This window comes from Rattus rattus, chromosome 3, assembly GCF_011064425.1.
Source record: "Rattus rattus isolate New Zealand chromosome 3, Rrattus_CSIRO_v1, whole genome shotgun sequence".
Taxonomy (NCBI): Eukaryota; Metazoa; Chordata; class Mammalia; order Rodentia; family Muridae; genus Rattus; species Rattus rattus.
The window spans coordinates 20,974,980-20,993,493 of NC_046156.1; the positions used below are offsets into that span (position 1 = coordinate 20,974,980).

An 18,514-nucleotide genomic window follows, 5' to 3' on the forward strand; every position below is an offset into this window, starting at 1 on the left:
CCAGAAGGAAGTTCCCAGACAGAGAACACTTAGCCTGACACCAGTGGGAGAGAGAACCTTCGCTTCAGTTCCCACTTCCAGGCTCCTTCCTTGAGCTCCTGCTCTGACCTCCCTCAGGATGCCCTGTGACGTGGATGTTTAAGCCAAACAAACCATTTTTCAGCTAAGTTTTTGGTTATGGTATTTTATTACAGTGACAGAAAAAGCAATGCAGGATAAATAGTTTGCATTTTCTTAATAACTTCTGTCATATCAAACCTTCTAATTGCTAAGGGACAGTCGTCCATTAAAGAAACAGTTGCCCTGGACAAAAAGAACAAAAAAAAAAAATGAAATAAGAACCCCAAACAACAACACTCTCCCGTTAGAGACTGAATATCAGTCAGACACCAAGGGTCTGAGGACAGAATCTTTGCTTGCCTCTCAGACAAGGGAGCCATTATAAGCTCTGTAGCAGAAACTTGACTCCCCAGAGTGGGCAGGATCTCCCTGCAGCTCAGTTCCCAAGCCCTCCCCTGAGCTGCAGGTCACCTTTCACTGCTGGGTGCAATTCACAGTTCTTCCACACCCTTTCAGCCAGGAGCCCTGTCTCATCCGACTCTCAAACCACCATCCTGCCGTTCTATCTTTTCCTTTACAACTTGTAAAAGCAGTTCTTACCTACCTCTTGAATCGATGGGGTCTAAACGTGTTCATATTACTTCTGTCTCTTGTGAGATGACCGTGCGTGCACATTTGTGTGTGAAGATGGGAAAAGTGGTCACCAGTAACAGAGAACAAACAAAATGGCAGCAGAGTGGGCTGTGCTCCTGTGAAAGTCCTCCAACACAGACAAGCTGCATACTGCATGCTTTCTTTAAAAAAAAAAGAACAAATTGAAAGAGAAATTAGGGGTTTCAGTGAACATGTGTGTTTAAGCTTGCCTAGATTTAATTTGGTATCCAATTTTTTTACTGTGTACCTGGACTAATCACCACTCTAGTGTTTAAAATATGATGATAACATATGATACTGTCTGTAAGATAGTTGCTATTCGTAAAGTTTGAAGTATATAACCAAATAAAATGGCTGGGTTCATTCCACCATTGAAGACCCCAGCTTTCTGCCAGGCACTGGAGTAGGTGCTAGCCACAGACAGTACAAACAAGGAGAGAGCCAAAACCCCCACCACAAGGCTCACGGCCTAATGCAGATCTCACAAGGAGTTTACAAACATTTAATAAGACTAGTGAGAAGGGCTTGGGGAAACATAAGAACGTTAGGAGACGGTACGTGATGGGTGCATTGCAAACAGGTTTGTCAGCAAACGAATAAATGGTTCCCCCTGTCCTTCCAGGTTTGAACAACGTCCCCATCTGCACTGTGAAGGATGACTTGCCCATCAGAATGCTGTGCTGCCCTCGCCAGTTAAGTCCTACACAGAAGAATGAGACAACACTAGCAAAAGTCAGTAACCCACCCAGAAGCGCATCCCCAGAGAGCCTGAGTATCCGAGGAGTGTCACCAGCCAAAAACAAAGTGCCCGAAAGGCCTCACTCTGGTGAGTCCCTCTGAAGGAATGGAATGTGTTCTTAGGCCTCCTGCAAGTGACTGAAAAGAAATCTGATTGCTTTAGTAGCTGCAGCAACTTAGGGGCAAGGCTATTCACTACAGACAACTTACATTCCTCTCACCACAATTCAGTCAGACACTGTTAACAAATACTATTGTTATTATTAATTATTTTTATTATTGTGTCCAGGCCAGGTTTGTAGTGGCCAATCTGTAGATAAATAAGGGTGATATCTGATTTCCAGTCTCAGCTCTTGACTGGATTTGGAAGGCACACCGCCGGGTGTGTGGAGGAGGGCATTTCTGGAGAATGTGGGCGAGCAGGGAATGTGGATGGCACCATTGCACGCACTGGGTATCCCAGGCTGAATAGAAATAGGGAAAGAAGAAGCCGGCTGAGCCTGGCCCCACATCTTCTCTGCTTCCTGACTCCACAGTTATCTCATACTCCCTCTGTTAAGCCTTCCCTCTGTACACCGTCAAACCACCAGGCAGAATAAGTCTGTCATCCTCTAGAATGCTTCTGACGGCTATTTGTTCAGTGTGACGAGAAGGTAACAAGCTGGCCAAGAGATATCGATATGAGTGTGCAGTCAGCACTGACTGAAAAGACCGACAGACAGAAGGTGGGTCTGTAAACACAACATCTGCAGTCATGCAGTCAGGAGCAGAGAGAATTCACTGCTACTGCTCAGCTAGCCTGTTTTGTTGCTGTTACCTTTATTTATTTATTTATTTTTTTTACAGTCCAGTCATTGCCCACCTCCTTGGTCCGCCCTCCCACAGTTCCTCATCCCATTCTGCTTCCCCCCTGTCTCCAAGAGGATGACCCCCCCTCCCCCGCCTGCCAGACCTCCCCATTCCCTGGGGCCTCAAGAGTCTTGAGGGTTCAGTGCATCTTCTTCCACTGAGGCCAGACCAGGCAGTCCTCTGCGGTACGTGTGTCAAAGGGCTTAGACCAGCTTGTGTATGCTGGTTGGTGGCTCAGTGTCTGAGAGATCTCAGGGGTCTGGGTTAGTTGAGACTGCTGGTCTTCCTATAGGGTTGCTTTCCTCCTCAGCTTCTTCCAGCTTTTCCCTAATTCACAGGGGGTTCCCAACTTCAGTTAAATGATTGAGTGTAAGTATCTGTGTCTCTCTCAGATAACTGCTTATTTGGCCTCTCAGAGGGCAGTCATGCTAGGCTCCTGTCTCTATCTTTTTTTTTTTTTTCGGAGCTGAGGACTGAACCCAGGGCCTTGCGCTTGCTAGGCAAGAGCTCTACCACTGAGCTAAATCCCCAACCCCTAGGTTCCTGTCTCTAAGCACACCATAGCATCAGTAATCGTGTCAGACCTTGGAGCTTCCCCTTGAGATGGGTCCCAATTTACTGGACCTCTTTTCCCTCAGTCTCTTCTCATTTTTGTCCCAGCAGTTCTTTTAGACAGGAAGAATTCAGCAAAGTAACTGGATATAAAATTAACTCAAACAAATCAGTAGCCTTCCTCTATACAAATGATAAATGGGCTAAGAAAGAAAATAGGAAAGCAACACCCTTCACAATAGTCACAAATAATATTAAATATCTTGGTGTAACTCCAACCAAACAAGTGAAAGATCTTTATGACAAGACCTTCAAGTCTCTCAAGAAAGAAATTGAAGATCTCAGAAAATGGAGAGATCTCCCATGCTCATGGATTGGTAGGATTTGCCAAAAGCAACCTACAGATTCAATGCAATCCCCATCAAAATCCCAACATAATTCTTCACAGACACAAAAAGAGAAATTCTCAATTTCATATGGAAAAACAAAAGTCTCAGGATAAATCCTCAACAATAAAAGAACTTCTGCGGGAAATCACCAGCCCTGACCTCAAGCTGTACTACAGAGCTATAGTGATAAGAAACCAGCATGGTATTGGTACAGAGACAGACAGGTTGATCAATGGAATAGAATTGAAGACCAAGAAATAAATCACCTAGCATTCTTAATATGATAGATTCCAGTAACCAAACCAGGGAATGGTTCTGTCCACTTTCAGGCTGGGTTACACCACATCAACTAAGACAGTCAAGGCAGTGCCTCATAGACATGCCCACAGGCCAACCTGCTCTAGAGAATCCCTTACTGAGTCTTCCTTGGTGATCCTACGTTGGTCAGGCTGTCAATCTGATGTCTAGATCTCAAGACAAAAGTTTATAGCCCAGTCCTTCCAATGCAATTGGATGTTCAGTTCCTTATATTACTTAGATTTTATCTTAAAACAGAGTAGTTTCTGTTTCCAGCAACGGAGCCTTAACTGAACATTGAATAGAGTCACCAGGCAGAACACTGTTCATTACCACAAGGTAACACTCTTGCTCCAGACAGAACTGACGAATTTAGTTACTAGGGGGACTGTGCACAAAAAGTTTACTTTTAAAAAATGGTGCATAACTATGGCTTTGCTTAGAAAAGACCTATCTTCATGTCAGTAGAAAGGAAGCCAAGGAAGGCTGTGGACGATTTCAGGCTGAAAGGGATTTAGTTAGATCATAGATGAGCGATAGGGTTGGAAGATGAGACAAATAAAGAATACAACTATAGCCCAGCAAATCTTCTGTCTTTGGGCAAACAAAACATATTGTCTATGAAACAGAAGTGACAGGGACATGGGTAAGGAACATACAGTAAGATTTTGATTTACAGTCAGTTTAACTGAATCAAGAAACCCTGGAGTAGCAAGGGTTGCTGGAGGAGACCTGTAATTCTAGTGACTTGGGAAGCTAAGGTTCACAGGTCAGCCTGGGTAGTGGTGTGAGAATGAGATAGGGCAGGGAGAAGAAAGGGAGAGAGGGAGGGAAAGAGAAAGGGAGGGAGGGAGGAAGCCTAGTTCACAATCTGCTTTCATCTTATGCTGGGAATAAGATGCTGGAATCTTTTTAGAAACATAAATGAACTTGTATGACATCATCACACCCAGTTTTACAGCACAAGTTTCCTCACGTGCACACACCGGTCAGAGCTGACCTTAATTTAAGTTTAGATAGACTAGGCTATTTTAGCAATTAATACATAAAGCATGTTTGGAACTGTTTGACTTAATTTAAATATATCTTCCCAATTTCTTTCAGAGCCATTTAAAAAAATCAATCATAACTTCAGAACTTCCAGAGACAATCCCTTGGTGAATAAGAAGGTAAAGACCTGGCTGTCTACGCTTTGTCGCTTACACTGACTCCTGGCCCTTGACCTCCATGGCGCTTCTCACAAGGCTCTTTCACACCATTTTACATCTCTAGTAAAGTATAGCTAATGAGATATAAAATGTTCATATCCAAAATACACAATTTGATGCACACTGACAAATACAAATGCACCCCCTTCCCCCAGGGAAACAGCACCCAAAACAGAAGACTGTGTGTGTCTATTAACTCCATGGGTTTCCTCAGGAGTGCCACCAAAGACAAATGTTGGTCTGCTTTGTGTCACTAAGGTGGCACAGACTTTTAATTTTTGTGTAAATGAGACCACATGTGAGTTCTCTTTCAAGATTTCAAGATTTCACTCAGTAAGATTATTCTAGAATATCCCGAAGTTGCTATGCCGATTCTTTTTTGTTGTTGTTGTTGTTTTTGTTTGAGTGAAAAAAACAAATTTGCTTTATATTGTTTGAATTTTTATACTATTTTGAGAAATACATATCTTCAGCCCATAACCCTCTGATGGTATGTTTAAAAACCAGGTTCATATAGACAATTCTAATTGAATTCTAAACAAATAAAAAAAACTAAACTGAGCAGCTAAACAACTAAAAGCTGAAAATCTAAACAAACAAAAGGAAATAAATAAGAGAAACTGATTGGGACAGGGAATTGGAGAACAGGGATTGGGAGAAGTTACAGGGAGATGAACAATGTATATCACACATGTAGAGAAGTGTGAAAGGACAACATTCCCTGGTAAAATAATAACAACATAATAATACTTAAGTAATTCATATCTTTTTACATAAAGATATTTTGAATTGATGAATTAACATATGAACTATTTGAGGTAAACAAGGGAAGTGTTATAACCTTTAACTCATATACAGCTAAACAAATTACCATAAAGTGTTGACCTGAGGTTCATTGGCATTTGAGTCTCTGACACTATTTGTTAATGAGCTGCTGGATCTGAGGAAATGCCTCAATATCTTTAGGATGAATTCACCACACTTGATTGAACCAAAAAGTCATGATTTTATAGATGACTGGCTGGCTGTTTAGAAAATTCATGAGACTCATCTGAAGATATTTGATGTGACAAGGAGTGTTCAATAAGATTTCTGGATGTAAGATGAACACAAGGAGAAAATAGCATTGCTATTGACCGGAAACACGTAATTAGAAAATGTGCTATGTGAAAGATCTGATTCATAATAGTAACAATGATGTCAAAAAGAGGAAAAAAGCTATTGAGCAATAACTAGAAATTTAACAGGCTTATATGAAGGCAAACCATATTGCTGAATGTCATAAAGAAGGCTGGAATCAATAAAGAGGTATAGTGTGGTCCTAGGATAGAAAGTGTCAATCGATAGCTTCAAGATGTCAGTCCTTCATAAATTAATGAGAAAACTCAAAACAATTTTAATAAGAACTTATGTGAGCAAAAGCAGAGGGTGTGAGATTGTTGACTCCTTGGACAATTGTGATCTAGATGTATGAAGGTGAGAGAGATATGGCCTTGGAACCAGAGAGACTGAGAATGTTAACTTTCATCTAGCCACTCTTAAGAAGCTTGGGGATTTTAGTGGAGGTCATAGTAAGATCAGGACTATATTTGAAATGTTTGATTCTAGGGAACATTGAGTGTAAAAGCAGTGGGAGCCCAGTGAAAAAGCTGCTATCTTGTTTGACACAAAGGAATCCCTTGGTGAACGTTCACATCTTCTCTTCCTCATCATCTCCCTTTGACTGAAGAGGAGATGAATTGGCCAGCTGCTGTTTTATTGCTAGGCCATGCTATTGCTGATAAAGCACCACTACCAAAGCAACTTGGGAGGAAAGGGTTCATTTCAGCTTATACTTCCAGGTAACAGTACATCACTGAGGGAAATAAGGGCAGGAATTCAAGCAGGGCAGGAACCTAGAGGTAGGAGCTGATGATGAGGCTATGAAGGGATGTTACTTACTGGCTTGCTTCTTAGGGCTTACTCGTCCTGGTTTCTTATAGATCCCAGGATCACTTGAACCAGGATGGCACCACCTACATTGGGCTGGTCTCTCGCCCATCAATCAGCTATGCTGATTCTTAGTGCCAAGGGACTCCGTTTCCTCTCAGGTTGAAGTCACGTGTTGATGGGCATTGGGTCGTGCCCGTCTTCTTACCAAGCTATGACGAGCACACACAATCTTTATATGCTTTTGTCCTTGCTTCCCTCCAGGTCAATACCTGCAGGTACACTTACAGTGGTTTTGTAGCCACATTTTAAAGAATGGCCAAGCTGTTTTTCACGTTCCAGTCCCTTAGCAGCATCTGGGTTTCCTTTCCTCCACTCTCTCCTTAAATGCAGTCTGATAGGTTCTAGTTTTTAGCTAATGGAAGTGAAGTGCAGTTGCAGTAGCCGTCCTAACACAAGGAGGCTGAAGTCTGGCTGCCTTAAAACCCAAGCAAAGCCTGCTAATCCAGGGGCTGGTGGTGGTTAGTTGTGTGGATTTAGTTTTGATTTTCCTCTCAAAAGATGAAGATGGCAGCTTTCCTCTCCTTTCCTGTCATTTGTGTGACCTTTTATGGGACACAGGTGTTCAAATCATTTGCCTGTCTTTAGAGTTGAATTGTTGGCTGTTCTGTAATCGTGATATGAAAGCTTCCTACATAGTCCTTTTCCACTTTTCCACTTTTTTTTTTTTTTGCAGATGTTTTCTTTAAATCTAAATCTTGTCTTTCTGTTTCAATGTCTTCTCCAAAAATTATTAATTTTGGTAAGGCCTAAATTTCTAATTTTTCTATAATGTTTAAATGTGCACACTGCACGTCTCTGTTATGCTTTACTGTGGTGGCTGAACCGCTGGTGTGTGTTAATTAGAAGCAACCGGAGCCGACATCCTCCTCACCTTATACTCGACCCCTAGCCTTCCACTGCGAAGGGCAGTGCTGGTTCCGTCTGCTCAGATGATCACGTGGCAGCTCCTTCTTGTTTCCACACTTGGTCAGACATGGAGGATGAATTTGCCAATCGACTTTTCTGCTTTTGAGATACTAGGGTATGAATATAGTGCCTTGCATAGGCCAGTTTCCCAATATTAAACCGTCCTTGCATTCTGGGTTAAAGAACTGACTTTGTACAGTGTGTTGTTATTTTCAATATTACGGTTTATAAAAATGCTGTTTAATATTCTTATGTCCTTGTTTGTGAAAAGTTGTAGTTTTCTTATGTCTTTTTTTCTGGTTTGCCCTCAGGACAATGTAGGAGCCATTCAGTTGGTTGGGAACTCTCTTTAATCTTCTAGGTGATCTGAGCTGATGGCTAAAATTCTCCAGTACAGCCAGGCTAGCTGCTTCCCTCCAGTCCAAGCTTTAACCTGGAAATTCCTTCCTTTTGTTTCACAGATAGAGATTTGCTTTTTATGCTGCCTTTTGTGATCTTAGGCAACTTGCATTTTTTTAAAAAAGAAATTTGTCTATTTCACTTAACTTTTAGGATTTACGAATACATTTGTACACAAAAAACATTCTTCCATGATTTTACCCCTGTACATTTGTTTGTCTTCTGGTCCCTAATATTACAACTCTGTGCCTTTCTCCCTTGATGTGTGTCCTAGTTAAGGTCATCATGGCTGTGATGAGACACCATGAGCCAAAACCACTTGGGGAGGAAAGGGTTGATTTCCCTCACAGTTCATCAAGAGGGGTGAAGGCAGGAACCCAAACAGGGCAGGAACCTGGAGGCAGGCACAGATGCAGAACCCATGGAGGGGTGCTGCTTACTGGCTTGCTCCTCATGGCTTGCTCAGTCTGCTTTCTTATAGAACCCAGGACCACTAGGTCAGGGCTGACACCACCCACATGCACTGGGTCCTTCCCCATCAATCACTTACTAAGAAAATGCCTTACAGCTGGATCTTACAGAGGCATTTTCTCAATTGATATTCCTTCCTTTCAAATAACTATAGTTTGATTCAAATTGACATAAAGCTAGCTGGAACAATGTGTTTTTCTCCAGGGTTACAAGTTCTGCTCATGTTCCCCAAGAATAAATGTTAACATTTCATCAGGAATTATAAATGTCTTGTCTCTACCATATCTCGCTGATCTTTTTCAGAGATTGTTGCACAACTGGGCCACCATCATCTTGAGATACAGTATTTGGGTGGTCCTCTTTGGGCCCTCTGGAGATGGAGTCTTGGGTGGTCCTCTTTGGGCCCTCTCCTTGGGTGGTCCTCTTTGAGCACTCTGGAGATGGAGTCCTTGGGTGGTCCTCTTTGGGCCCTCTGGAGATGGAGTCCTTGGGTGGTCCTCTTTGGGCCCTCTGGAGATGGAGTCCTTGGGTGGTCCTCTTTGGGCCCTCTGGAGATGGAGTCCTGGGTGGTCCTCTTTAGGCTCTCTGTAGATGGAGTCCTGGGTGGTCCTTTTTGGGCCCCTGTAGATGGAGTCCTGGGTGGTCCTCTTTTGAAATCTGGGTGGTCTTTTCTGGAGACAATTTGGATGGTTAAAAAGACAAGTTCTTGGGTGGTTTGGGGCCATTGTCATGGAGTCCAGTGGTCCTCTTTGGGCCCTCTGGAGATAAAACTGGGGTGTCCTCTTTGGGCCCTCTGGAATGGAACCTCTTTGGGCCCTCTGTAGATGGAGTCCTGGTCCCTTTGAGCCTCTGTAGATGGAGTCCTGGGTGGTCCTCTTTGGGCCCTCTGGAGATGGAGTCCTGGGTGGTCCTCTTTAGGCTCTCTGTAGATGGAGTCCTGGGTGGTCCTTTTTGGACCCAGAGCTTTGAAATCTGTCTTTCAGACAATTTCAGGATGTTAAAAAGACAAGTTCTTGTTTTTCATTGTCATCCAGTGATCTCCAGGTAAAACTATCTAGTGCATCTAACCAGCTTCTGGCTCCTCACCTTCCTTTAACTGTAAACCTGTGAAATCCTTGTTGTTTTATACATTCTGATTCTTCGACTTATTTGTTAAAACTCCAGGCATTTCAGTTATGTTCAATGGGGGGTGGGGGTGGGGGTGGGGGACACTCTTCTCCATTCCCATGAAGTGTGTGCATGAGAAGTGTTCAGTGAGTCTGCATGTGACGCAGCTTTCCTCTTACAGCTGCCAGCAGTTAATCTTGTTTCTTATCATTCCAGTCATCTCAAGTCCAGGTCGACTCATTACTTCATTAGCTTGGTGTCTCGGGGTTTACTGCTGTGAACAGACACCATGATCAAGACAATGCTTAGAGGACAACATTGGGGCTGGCTTACAGGTTCAGAAGTTCAGTCTAGTACCACCAAGGCAGGAGCATGGCAGTATCCAGGCAGGCATGGTGCAGGAGAAGCTGAGAGTTCTACATCTTCATCTGACGGCTGCTAGAAGCCAGTCTTCTAGGCAGCTAGGACTAGGGTATTAAAGCCCAAACCCACAGTGACACACCTACTCCAACAAGGCCACAACTCCTGGCTCAAGCATATACAAACCATCATACTTGGTGTGCTGGTCAATATTAACCACAGCTGAAGGTGGTTGAAAAGCCTTCCTGGAACTCACAGAGATCCAAGGCTTTTTTATCTCTTTTGGACATAAAGTCCTCATCTTGTATTGTTACCATTGCTTAAACTGCAGGCTATATTTCTAGCCCACCCCACCACAGGCATTTCTATTGCTTCTTCCTCTAATAAAGAGAAGAAAATTAGTTCCTAATTCTAAGTCTCCAGCTCTCAGCAGAGCAAGGATGCACAGCCCACATAATGAAGTCTCTTCACAGACAGAACACAGATCTTCTCGATATCCTGGTGATAAAAGAAATCTTCCTAGCTCAAAACATATCTTATTGGGGTAGGAGTTCATTGCTGCCTGGAAAACAGTATACAAACAACATTCAAACTATTATCTAGAGTCTCATCAGGAGCTTTAAGTGATTTCAACCAACGTGAATCATGTTTTATCTCCAAACACATATGTTTGATAGAGTTTAAAGGACACTTTGAATTATTAGCATTGTGGTTCTCTTCTTAAAGAAAAATGTTTCTCTGGCATGTGAGATGGGGCCGTGTATAAAGGCATTTGCTGCCAATCCTGATGACCTGTGGTAGACACCCAGGACTCACAGGGTTTAAGGCAAGAATTACATCTGAAAGTTGTCCTGTGACCAAACATGTACCGTGCCATGTTCCTGAGCAAGCAAAACTCTCAAACACACATACACACACACACACACACACATACACACACACACCACACACCATACACACACACACACACACACACACATACACACACACATACACACCACACACACACACACACACACACACACGCAGAGAGTTAAATAAATAAATGTAATTTAAGCAAAGCTAAAAGCATCTTATTAGTCTAATTACATTTAGTTTATGTAGAAATTGCATATGTAAAACTGCACGCCAATCATACCGCCTCTTTGATTTAGGATGAATATAAACCTAAAAAGCCACTAGTAGCCTCAAGGATGTGCTCTGGGGCTGCCTCCCCGTCCTCAGATGTGATGAACACCAGGATCAACAGGAATGAAAACACTGTGTGCATACCTAACTACCTGGATCAGGAGATAAAGGTGAGAGGCAGGTTTCTTCAATCATCAGTTGAGAAATAAGAATGAGCGCGCGCGCGCACACACACACACACACACACACACACACACACACACACACGCACTTTCTCTAGATACATAAATATTAATGCATTTAAACAAGAGCAACTAAAAAACTATCCAAACTAAACTAGATACACAAATATAAACAAGCCTTATGGAGCCATGAGAATATGTTGAGTAATCACAGATTTGTGTAACAGGAGTCCCAGAAGCAGTACAGATTAGAGCATATAAGTTATGGGAACAGTGAGAGGCTAATATTCTCCTAAAGTTGACAGAAACTCAGACCTAAGAAAGATAAACTCAGAGTAGATCACCTCTGAGCACTGCAATCCAACTGCTGAAAACTAGAGAGAGAAGACACATTGCACAGGGTGCTACCGTGACTGCTGACTTCTTGGTAGAAACCTGCACACCAATGACAGTGGAATGCCATCTGTAAAATGCTCTCATCTCAGAGTTCTCTTCCTTAAAAGGGAAGGGTAGTGTGACAGGGAAAGGTTCTTAGCTGCAGGAAACTTAAAAAAAAAAAAAAAAAAAAAAAAAAAGCAAGCTCCCCTCCCAGAAGCTCCCAGAAGCCTGGCTTCTCACTAACCGAAGGGATTTTGATTCCTGTCTCAATTGGTCAACACTGTATTCATAGAACCGAGGCACCTCTAGCTCGATCCACATCCTCTGACACACACTAAGGAGAGTAGCAGCCACATGGGTGACTTCTGTGACCAACAGATTCCTGCTAGAGCCTCCCCCACCCCGCCTTACCTCAAGCCTCCATAAGGGGTCTACTTCCTGAAATGAATTGCTCCTGGCAGACAGTAGAACTGGACAGACCCAGCAGGACAAACAGCACACATCACTTGTACTGGTGATGGTTTCTGTGACCCACCTTTGCACTGTCTGAAATGGATCCCAGAGTGTCATGTACAGAGAGACTTGTGGGGAGATAAGCTTCTAAGGAAAGAGAAGGAAACCTCGTGGGCCTGGTACAATGGATGCTCTTCCTCACGATGTGACTCTAATGTTCCCTGTCAGATCCTGTTGAAGCTCTGTGACATTTTACATACTGATTCTCTGACAGAGGTTCTGGACTGGCTGCTTCAAGCAAGTAACAAAGGTGAGGTGAAGACAGTCGTTTGTGGGCCCCGACCTCAGGTTGGTCAGATGATGAATATGCCAAACTGAAGCTGACTCCTTGACATTTGCAAATAAATCTTGCAAAAGTTATTTGCCCAGAGAGCCTTCCCAGAGTCCTTGTGGGCCTGTATGCTGGTTCTTCAGGGAACCAAGGTAGTGTATCTCAAACTGAATTCAATAGAGTAATAGGAAATGTGCATTCTCTGTGAAGGCTGGTTTCAACATCTCCTCCGTGCTGTGGGAACCCCCGGGCTCTCCGTGAACACATCCCAAGCCTGCTGTGATGTCTGAGTGCAGGCTTGTTTCCTTCCTTGGTGTGGAGGCAGCATGGCCTTCCATGTTTCAGAGTCCTAGTAGCTATGATCACTTAATCTTAGCTAATGACACGGTTGTCTCTTGGGCTCCTATGGGCTTCCCGGTGCATGTCATGAAAACACCATTCCCAGGCAGGGCAATCCACTCAGCACACAGCAGATATCCTCAAACTAGCTGATCATCAAATCGAGCCAAAAACCTCCTACAGGGGCTCCAACAATCTGCTTTCGTGACACGTTCCTGGGTGATGCCAATGGGTGATGTTGGTGTGGGGGACATGCTTGGAGAATAGGGAGCATTTTGGAAAAACAGTGCCTTGCTGTAGAGTTCAAGACTACCTTTTAGTTGGAAAGGGCCTGGGGCAAATTTCTGTTTATTTTAGAGGGGGAGGCTTTTAAAAGAATATGACATTTAATAAATTACCCAAATAACCCCTTCTTTTAAAACTGTATGTATGTGTGTATACGTGTGTGGCTGTGTGTGTGTGAGGGGATGCGGATGAGTGCATCCATGCATACATCACAATGGAAGTTGAAATGACATAAATGTGTGATGGTGACGTGCTTCTCGTCAATGGGACAATAATAGCAGTAACCCATGCTCTCTAACCTTTTCTTTCTTTTTCTTTTCCAAATCAGAAAAGGAGTGGTTATCAGCTCTGATTCATTCTGAACTATCTGAGATAAACCTATTGACTCGCCACAGAGTGAACACCCCAGAGCCAGCTGCAGAGTCCAGGAAGTCACCCACCTCTGTAACACCCACAACCAAACTGCTGCAAAACTCACATGCCAAGCTGAAAGCACTGCATGAATCTAGAGAAGAACATCAACCTCTCAGGTGATTAAACACAGAAACTGACGTGCTTATAACAATACAGAGGGAGGTGGGTCAGGTGTGGGGGAAGGGGGTGCCTCTGAGGACCCATTCTGAGGCATCCCCCCCCTCAGCCACAAAAAGGTATAGTATAGAATAGAGTTTATTCAGGGCATGTGGAGGGCAGTTAAGAGGGTAGTAGAAGGACAGAGAGAGAGAGAGAGAGAGAGAGAGAGAGAGAGAGAGAGAGAGAGAGAGAGAGAGAGAGAAGAAGGAGGAGGAGGAGAGGGAGAGGAGGGGAGGGGAGGGGAAAGAGAAGGGAAAAAGAGAAAAGAGGAGAGGAGAAGAGAGGAGAGAGGAGAGAAGAAAGGAGAGAGAAGAAGAGAGAAAAGAGAAGAGGGGGAAGAGAATGAGGAGACAGCAGGAACAGAAAGGCAAGAGCAAGAGAGGCGGGGCAAGCAGCCCCTTTTATAGTGAGTCAGACACACCTGTCTGTGGCCAGGTAACTGTGGGGTGGAGCTTAGACAAAATGCTAACAGAAACTACCAAGTGATTAAATACAGAAGCCACCAGCTGATTCCATCTGGAAGCCATCAGGGGACCTCTGTAACAAAGACTTCATGCTTTTTTTTTCAACTACTGAGGTTCTAAGTCTCAACTCCACCCAGCAAGTGACTGCACATATGGAATTGTTTTCTTCCATTTTTACACGTGTAAACAAAGTTGATCTTAGTTGCACTGTTTAGAACATGTTGGCAAAGGTTGTGTTCTTTAGCCAATAATAATTTTTTTTTTTTTTTTTTTAGGAAAATGCCCTTTTCACTAAGTAAGACTAGACATCTAGAAATCTAGGAAAAAAATAAGGCACTTTAAGGTTGTTTTTAAGTGTGTGTGTGTGTGTGTGTGTGTGTGTGTGTGTGTGTGTGTGTGAAGTGGGCAGCAGATTATCCTATAGCTGAGTCACAGACGGTTGTGAGCTTCTTGGCATGGGTGTTGAGAAGCAAACCTGGGTCCTCCAGAAGTCTGTGAGCTTCCTCAACCATCTTTCCAGCCCCGTGGGCTTTACAAAGGCTTAAATACTCGAACCATAACAGAAATTGAAACTATTATTTGTGTTATGGCTCTTTTGCATATTTTGTTAAATGCTACTATTATACAGGGATGATTTTAATGTAAAGCACTGAAGATAAGAATAAATGGCTTCAACTGATTGTCACTGATATATTCCTGGAAGTTCCAGAGGGTAACATAATTACTAAGCCATTTGGAAACTATTTTCAAAAGAAGTATGCAATTAAACCATGCAATTGTAATAAAAGAAAAACAGAGCTAGGTGTGGTATGCATCTGGAATCTCAGCTCTGAGGAGATGATGTGAGAATTTTGCAAATTTAAAGCTAACCTGAACAACATAGCAAGACCCTGCACAGAACAACAAACAAAATAAACACACACACGCACGCACACACACACACACACACACACACACACACAACATGTTGAAGGAATACTCGAGGCTGGGAGAGAAAATTTTGTTGGTTTAAAATTAAAAGTTTAAGAGTTGGATTAAATGTAAAGTCACAGAAAGAATGTGATAAGGACAGTATGTTACTTTGAAAAGTACACATCCTAACTTGTCTGCACCATTACGTATCCATAGAGTCAGAAAGTAGGATATGGTAAGAGCTGATCTCTTCAATTGAGTGGCTTATGACAGGCCTGCTGGGTATTTGCTCAAGGTTAAGTTGTCACTGGTTAAGTATTTAAAGCAAGCATCGGGGAATACTGTGTTTAAGAAAGCCCTTATTAGCCTGGTGACACTGTAGTCTGTTGCTATCTCTCACATTGCTTTTCTTTCTCCAATTGGTTTAGACTGACAAGTCAAGGATCCGAAGGAGACAGGATGGCATCAAAAGGTTAAGTGCAATTTGTAGCGATTGCAGATGGCGTAAGGAAACCCGTTAGTGCTAAGGATCTATGCTTCTAAAGGGGAAACAGCAAGGTTTAACATTGGTTTCCAGCTCCAATTCCTCAGAAATGCTTCTGCTCAGTTTTGCATTGAGATGAATCTGACAGAAATGTGTCTTTGGGGACAAAGCACCCTAAAAATACAGTCAGACATAGGAGGTGCAAGTGGACAAGATCGTTGACCCACACAGAGACAGTGATTACAGGTTAACTCTACAGCTTAACTGTCAGGATCTAAATGATTTCACAATAAAGAAAAGCAGCCAAGTGAAAAGAATACAGCTGCATCAATGCCAAGCAGGTACCGTGAGGCAGCTGGAAAACAATGTGCCCCAGTCAGAAGCCCTGTACCAGCCTGAAGTTGAGACCAGGAAGACCCAATGGTCCTAAGAAGCCCTACATGGGTCCTCAATAGTCCAACAGAGGCCTCTTTGGAGGATAACAGAGAACTGTCAAGAATGCTCACAGGCCTCAACTTAAACAAACAAACAAACAAACAAACAACAACAACAACAAAGACTGTCTTCTTTCTCCAAGTTTCTTTTGACCAGGGATGAGAGGTATATCCCGTAGAATTCCTTAGGGTCCCTCTACACCCCATCACTTGCCCATAGCATTCACCACACCCTAAAGTGGCTCTGCATGTTAGCAGCAAGTGAAGCTACGATCGGAAAGCAATCCTGCCTCTTTCCTCCTGGCCTCTCCGATTCCTCACTCTAGGACCACAGTATTACATGATGGTTTCTAGTCAACTGTAAGTCTTCCTGACAGCCCACGCACAGGTTTACCCTGCCTAGACACATAAGCTTTCAAATAAGAATCTCCAGATCCTTCTACTACTCTCCACGGTTGGCATTCAGCATCTCCAGACCTGCACTGTGTTAGGTAGGACTGTGTAGGCTTTGAGGTCTAAGCAGTGTGGTTAGATTGTTCTAAGATGCTTGTCTGTGCTCTTGCTTCACTGGCTGGGATAACAGGTCCTTTTATCTCACTGTTCAATCATTGCCCCAATACCCTCACACATCACAACTCTAAATCATTCCCACCAACATCTCTAAGGCTGCATATGTTAGCACAAAATCTCACTGAAGGAGACATGGTAAAGACAGGGACTAGACTATTGTGACTCTCGAGTGTTTTGATTCATCTAACCTCCATGTTTGTTTTGTTCTTAACCCCACACCATTCAATAATAAAAGAAGGCAGAAGTTATATTCAATCTTTTGACTATGATCTTACTTAGATTGTTTTTCTATTTCAGGAGCTGAGACCCCACTGTTTATAAGAAGAAATAAGAAATTGCCTGTTACAGAATATTTCAACAATCCAAAGTCTCCTTTCAAGCCCAACACTCAGGAGAGCAGATCAGCAAGACCAGTGTCAGTAAGGAGTGTGCAAGGCTACAGCCCTCAGAGAGCACTCTATCCCTTAACACATCGAAGGGAGAAGTGAACACTGGGTGATCCTTTCACAAAAGTGGACTTCACACTGACAGAACATCAGTCAGTTTTAAAATCAGTAGTTTTAAAAATGACCAAACAGTCCTCTATCTGGTGGCACATGTAAGTCTCAAAAACACTTACATATAATGCTAGAAATAAATATTAATGAAGACTATTTCTATTTGTAGTTGTAATATTTGTAGAATAAATACGCTTATTTAAATGTCATTTCCTCTCCTGTACTAATAATATTTTTACTTAAACATAGGGCCAGTACCAGAAAACCATCCATAATCAGAATTAAGTGCTGAATCCAAACTTAGAGTCGGGGAAAAGAGCTTGAGAATTTTAACATTTGAGCCAATTTTGGCAACCTACAATGTTTCCATGTTTGGGGACCATTATGGAGAAATTCTTATCTCTCCTCCAAAAAGAAAAAAATGTAAAAGTTATCTTTAAATTCATGAACCAGAGAGGAGTTTATTTTCACTCATTGCCAATGGTAGATGTTAATTTAATATAGAATGTGTGTGTGTGTGTGTGTGTGTGTGTGTGTGTGTGTGTGTGAGTGTGTGATTAACTATTCTTGGGATACAACTCTTATTCGTTTAGTATACAGTTCTGACATGCTGAGGTTCAAGTGTAACAGGGTTTATGTCTTAATTGAGCAGTCTGAGGGCCATGCTCTCACTTAGTGGCTACTTTGCACTGCTTGTTGGTTGGAGGTGTGGGATCCTTCCACCTTGCAGCTCAGTGATCCAGGGTATCAGTGCCAATTGTAACCAGATGACAGGAGAAAGTTAGACCAGAGGAAAGGACTACATTTTCTACGGTTGCTGTGACAGTATTACAAACTTAGCAGCACAATTCCATTCTATTACAATTCTAGAGGCAGAGATGTGGGCTGGTCTAGAAAGAAAATGAAGTGATTTTCCTTTGGGAAGTCCTGGGAAGAGCTTGTTTTTTATTTTCTACAGAATCCACACTCCTTCACCCATGGCCCTTTTCTGTCTTGAAAGAGAGCAATAGCTAATCAAATTGTTCGCTTCCTGTGAGAAAGCGATCTGACACTCTTCTGCCTGTTTCTTTTAAAGACGCTCATGATCGCACTGGGGGTCTCTTATCCAAATTAATAAGGATCTGGGGAGATGGCTCAGTGGGTAAGGGGCTTACGTTCAGATTTGATTTCCTCTCTCCAGTTACTTAGCTTTTTCTTCTTTTTTTAAATGTATAGGTAGTGTTTGCATTTAGTCTAGGCTCTGCCCCACAGTTACCTGGCAGCAGCAAAGTGTGCCTGAACTCATTATAAAAGAAGTTTGCTCTCTCTCTCTCTCTCTCTCTCTCTCTCTCTCTCTCTCTCTCTCTCTCTCTCCCTCCTCCCCCCTCCCTCCCTCCTCCTCCCTCCATCCCTCCATCCCTTTCTCTCAACTCTCTTCCTCATACCCTGAATAAACTATTCTATCCTATGGCTGGTCCCTCAGGGGTAAGAGATGCCTCAGCATGGGCCCGCAGAGGCACCCT

At 43.0% G+C, this 18,514-nt stretch overlaps 1 protein-coding gene across 1 annotated transcript; it reads left to right on the forward strand.

Moving 5' to 3' along the window:
• Positions 1–1,386: 1,386 nt before the first annotated feature.
• Positions 1,387–17,003, forward strand: C3H4orf17 (chromosome 3 C4orf17 homolog). Its single transcript, XM_032896614.1, has 7 exons — positions 1,387–1,540; positions 4,644–4,708; positions 11,137–11,280; positions 12,352–12,433; positions 13,407–13,608; positions 15,456–15,499; positions 16,813–17,003. Exons 1-7 carry the CDS (start codon positions 1,387–1,389, stop codon positions 17,001–17,003), a joined length of 882 nt encoding a protein of 293 aa, XP_032752505.1.
• Positions 17,004–18,514: the final 1,511 nt, after the last annotated feature.

What these genes read in the sequence shown, in the direction of transcription:
- C3H4orf17 (XM_032896614.1), top strand. Translation starts at nt 1,387, where the DNA reads ATGCTGTGCTGCCCTCGCCAGTTAAGTCCTACACAGAAGAATGAGACA. An exon ending in GCCCGAAAGGCCTCACTCTG is followed by an intron (nt 1,541 to 4,643) that starts GTGAGTCCCTCT and finishes AATTTCTTTCAG; the next exon opens with AGCCATTTAAAAAAATCAAT. An exon ending in ACCTGGATCAGGAGATAAAG is followed by an intron (nt 11,281 to 12,351) that starts GTGAGAGGCAGG and finishes GTTCCCTGTCAG; the next exon opens with ATCCTGTTGAAGCTCTGTGA.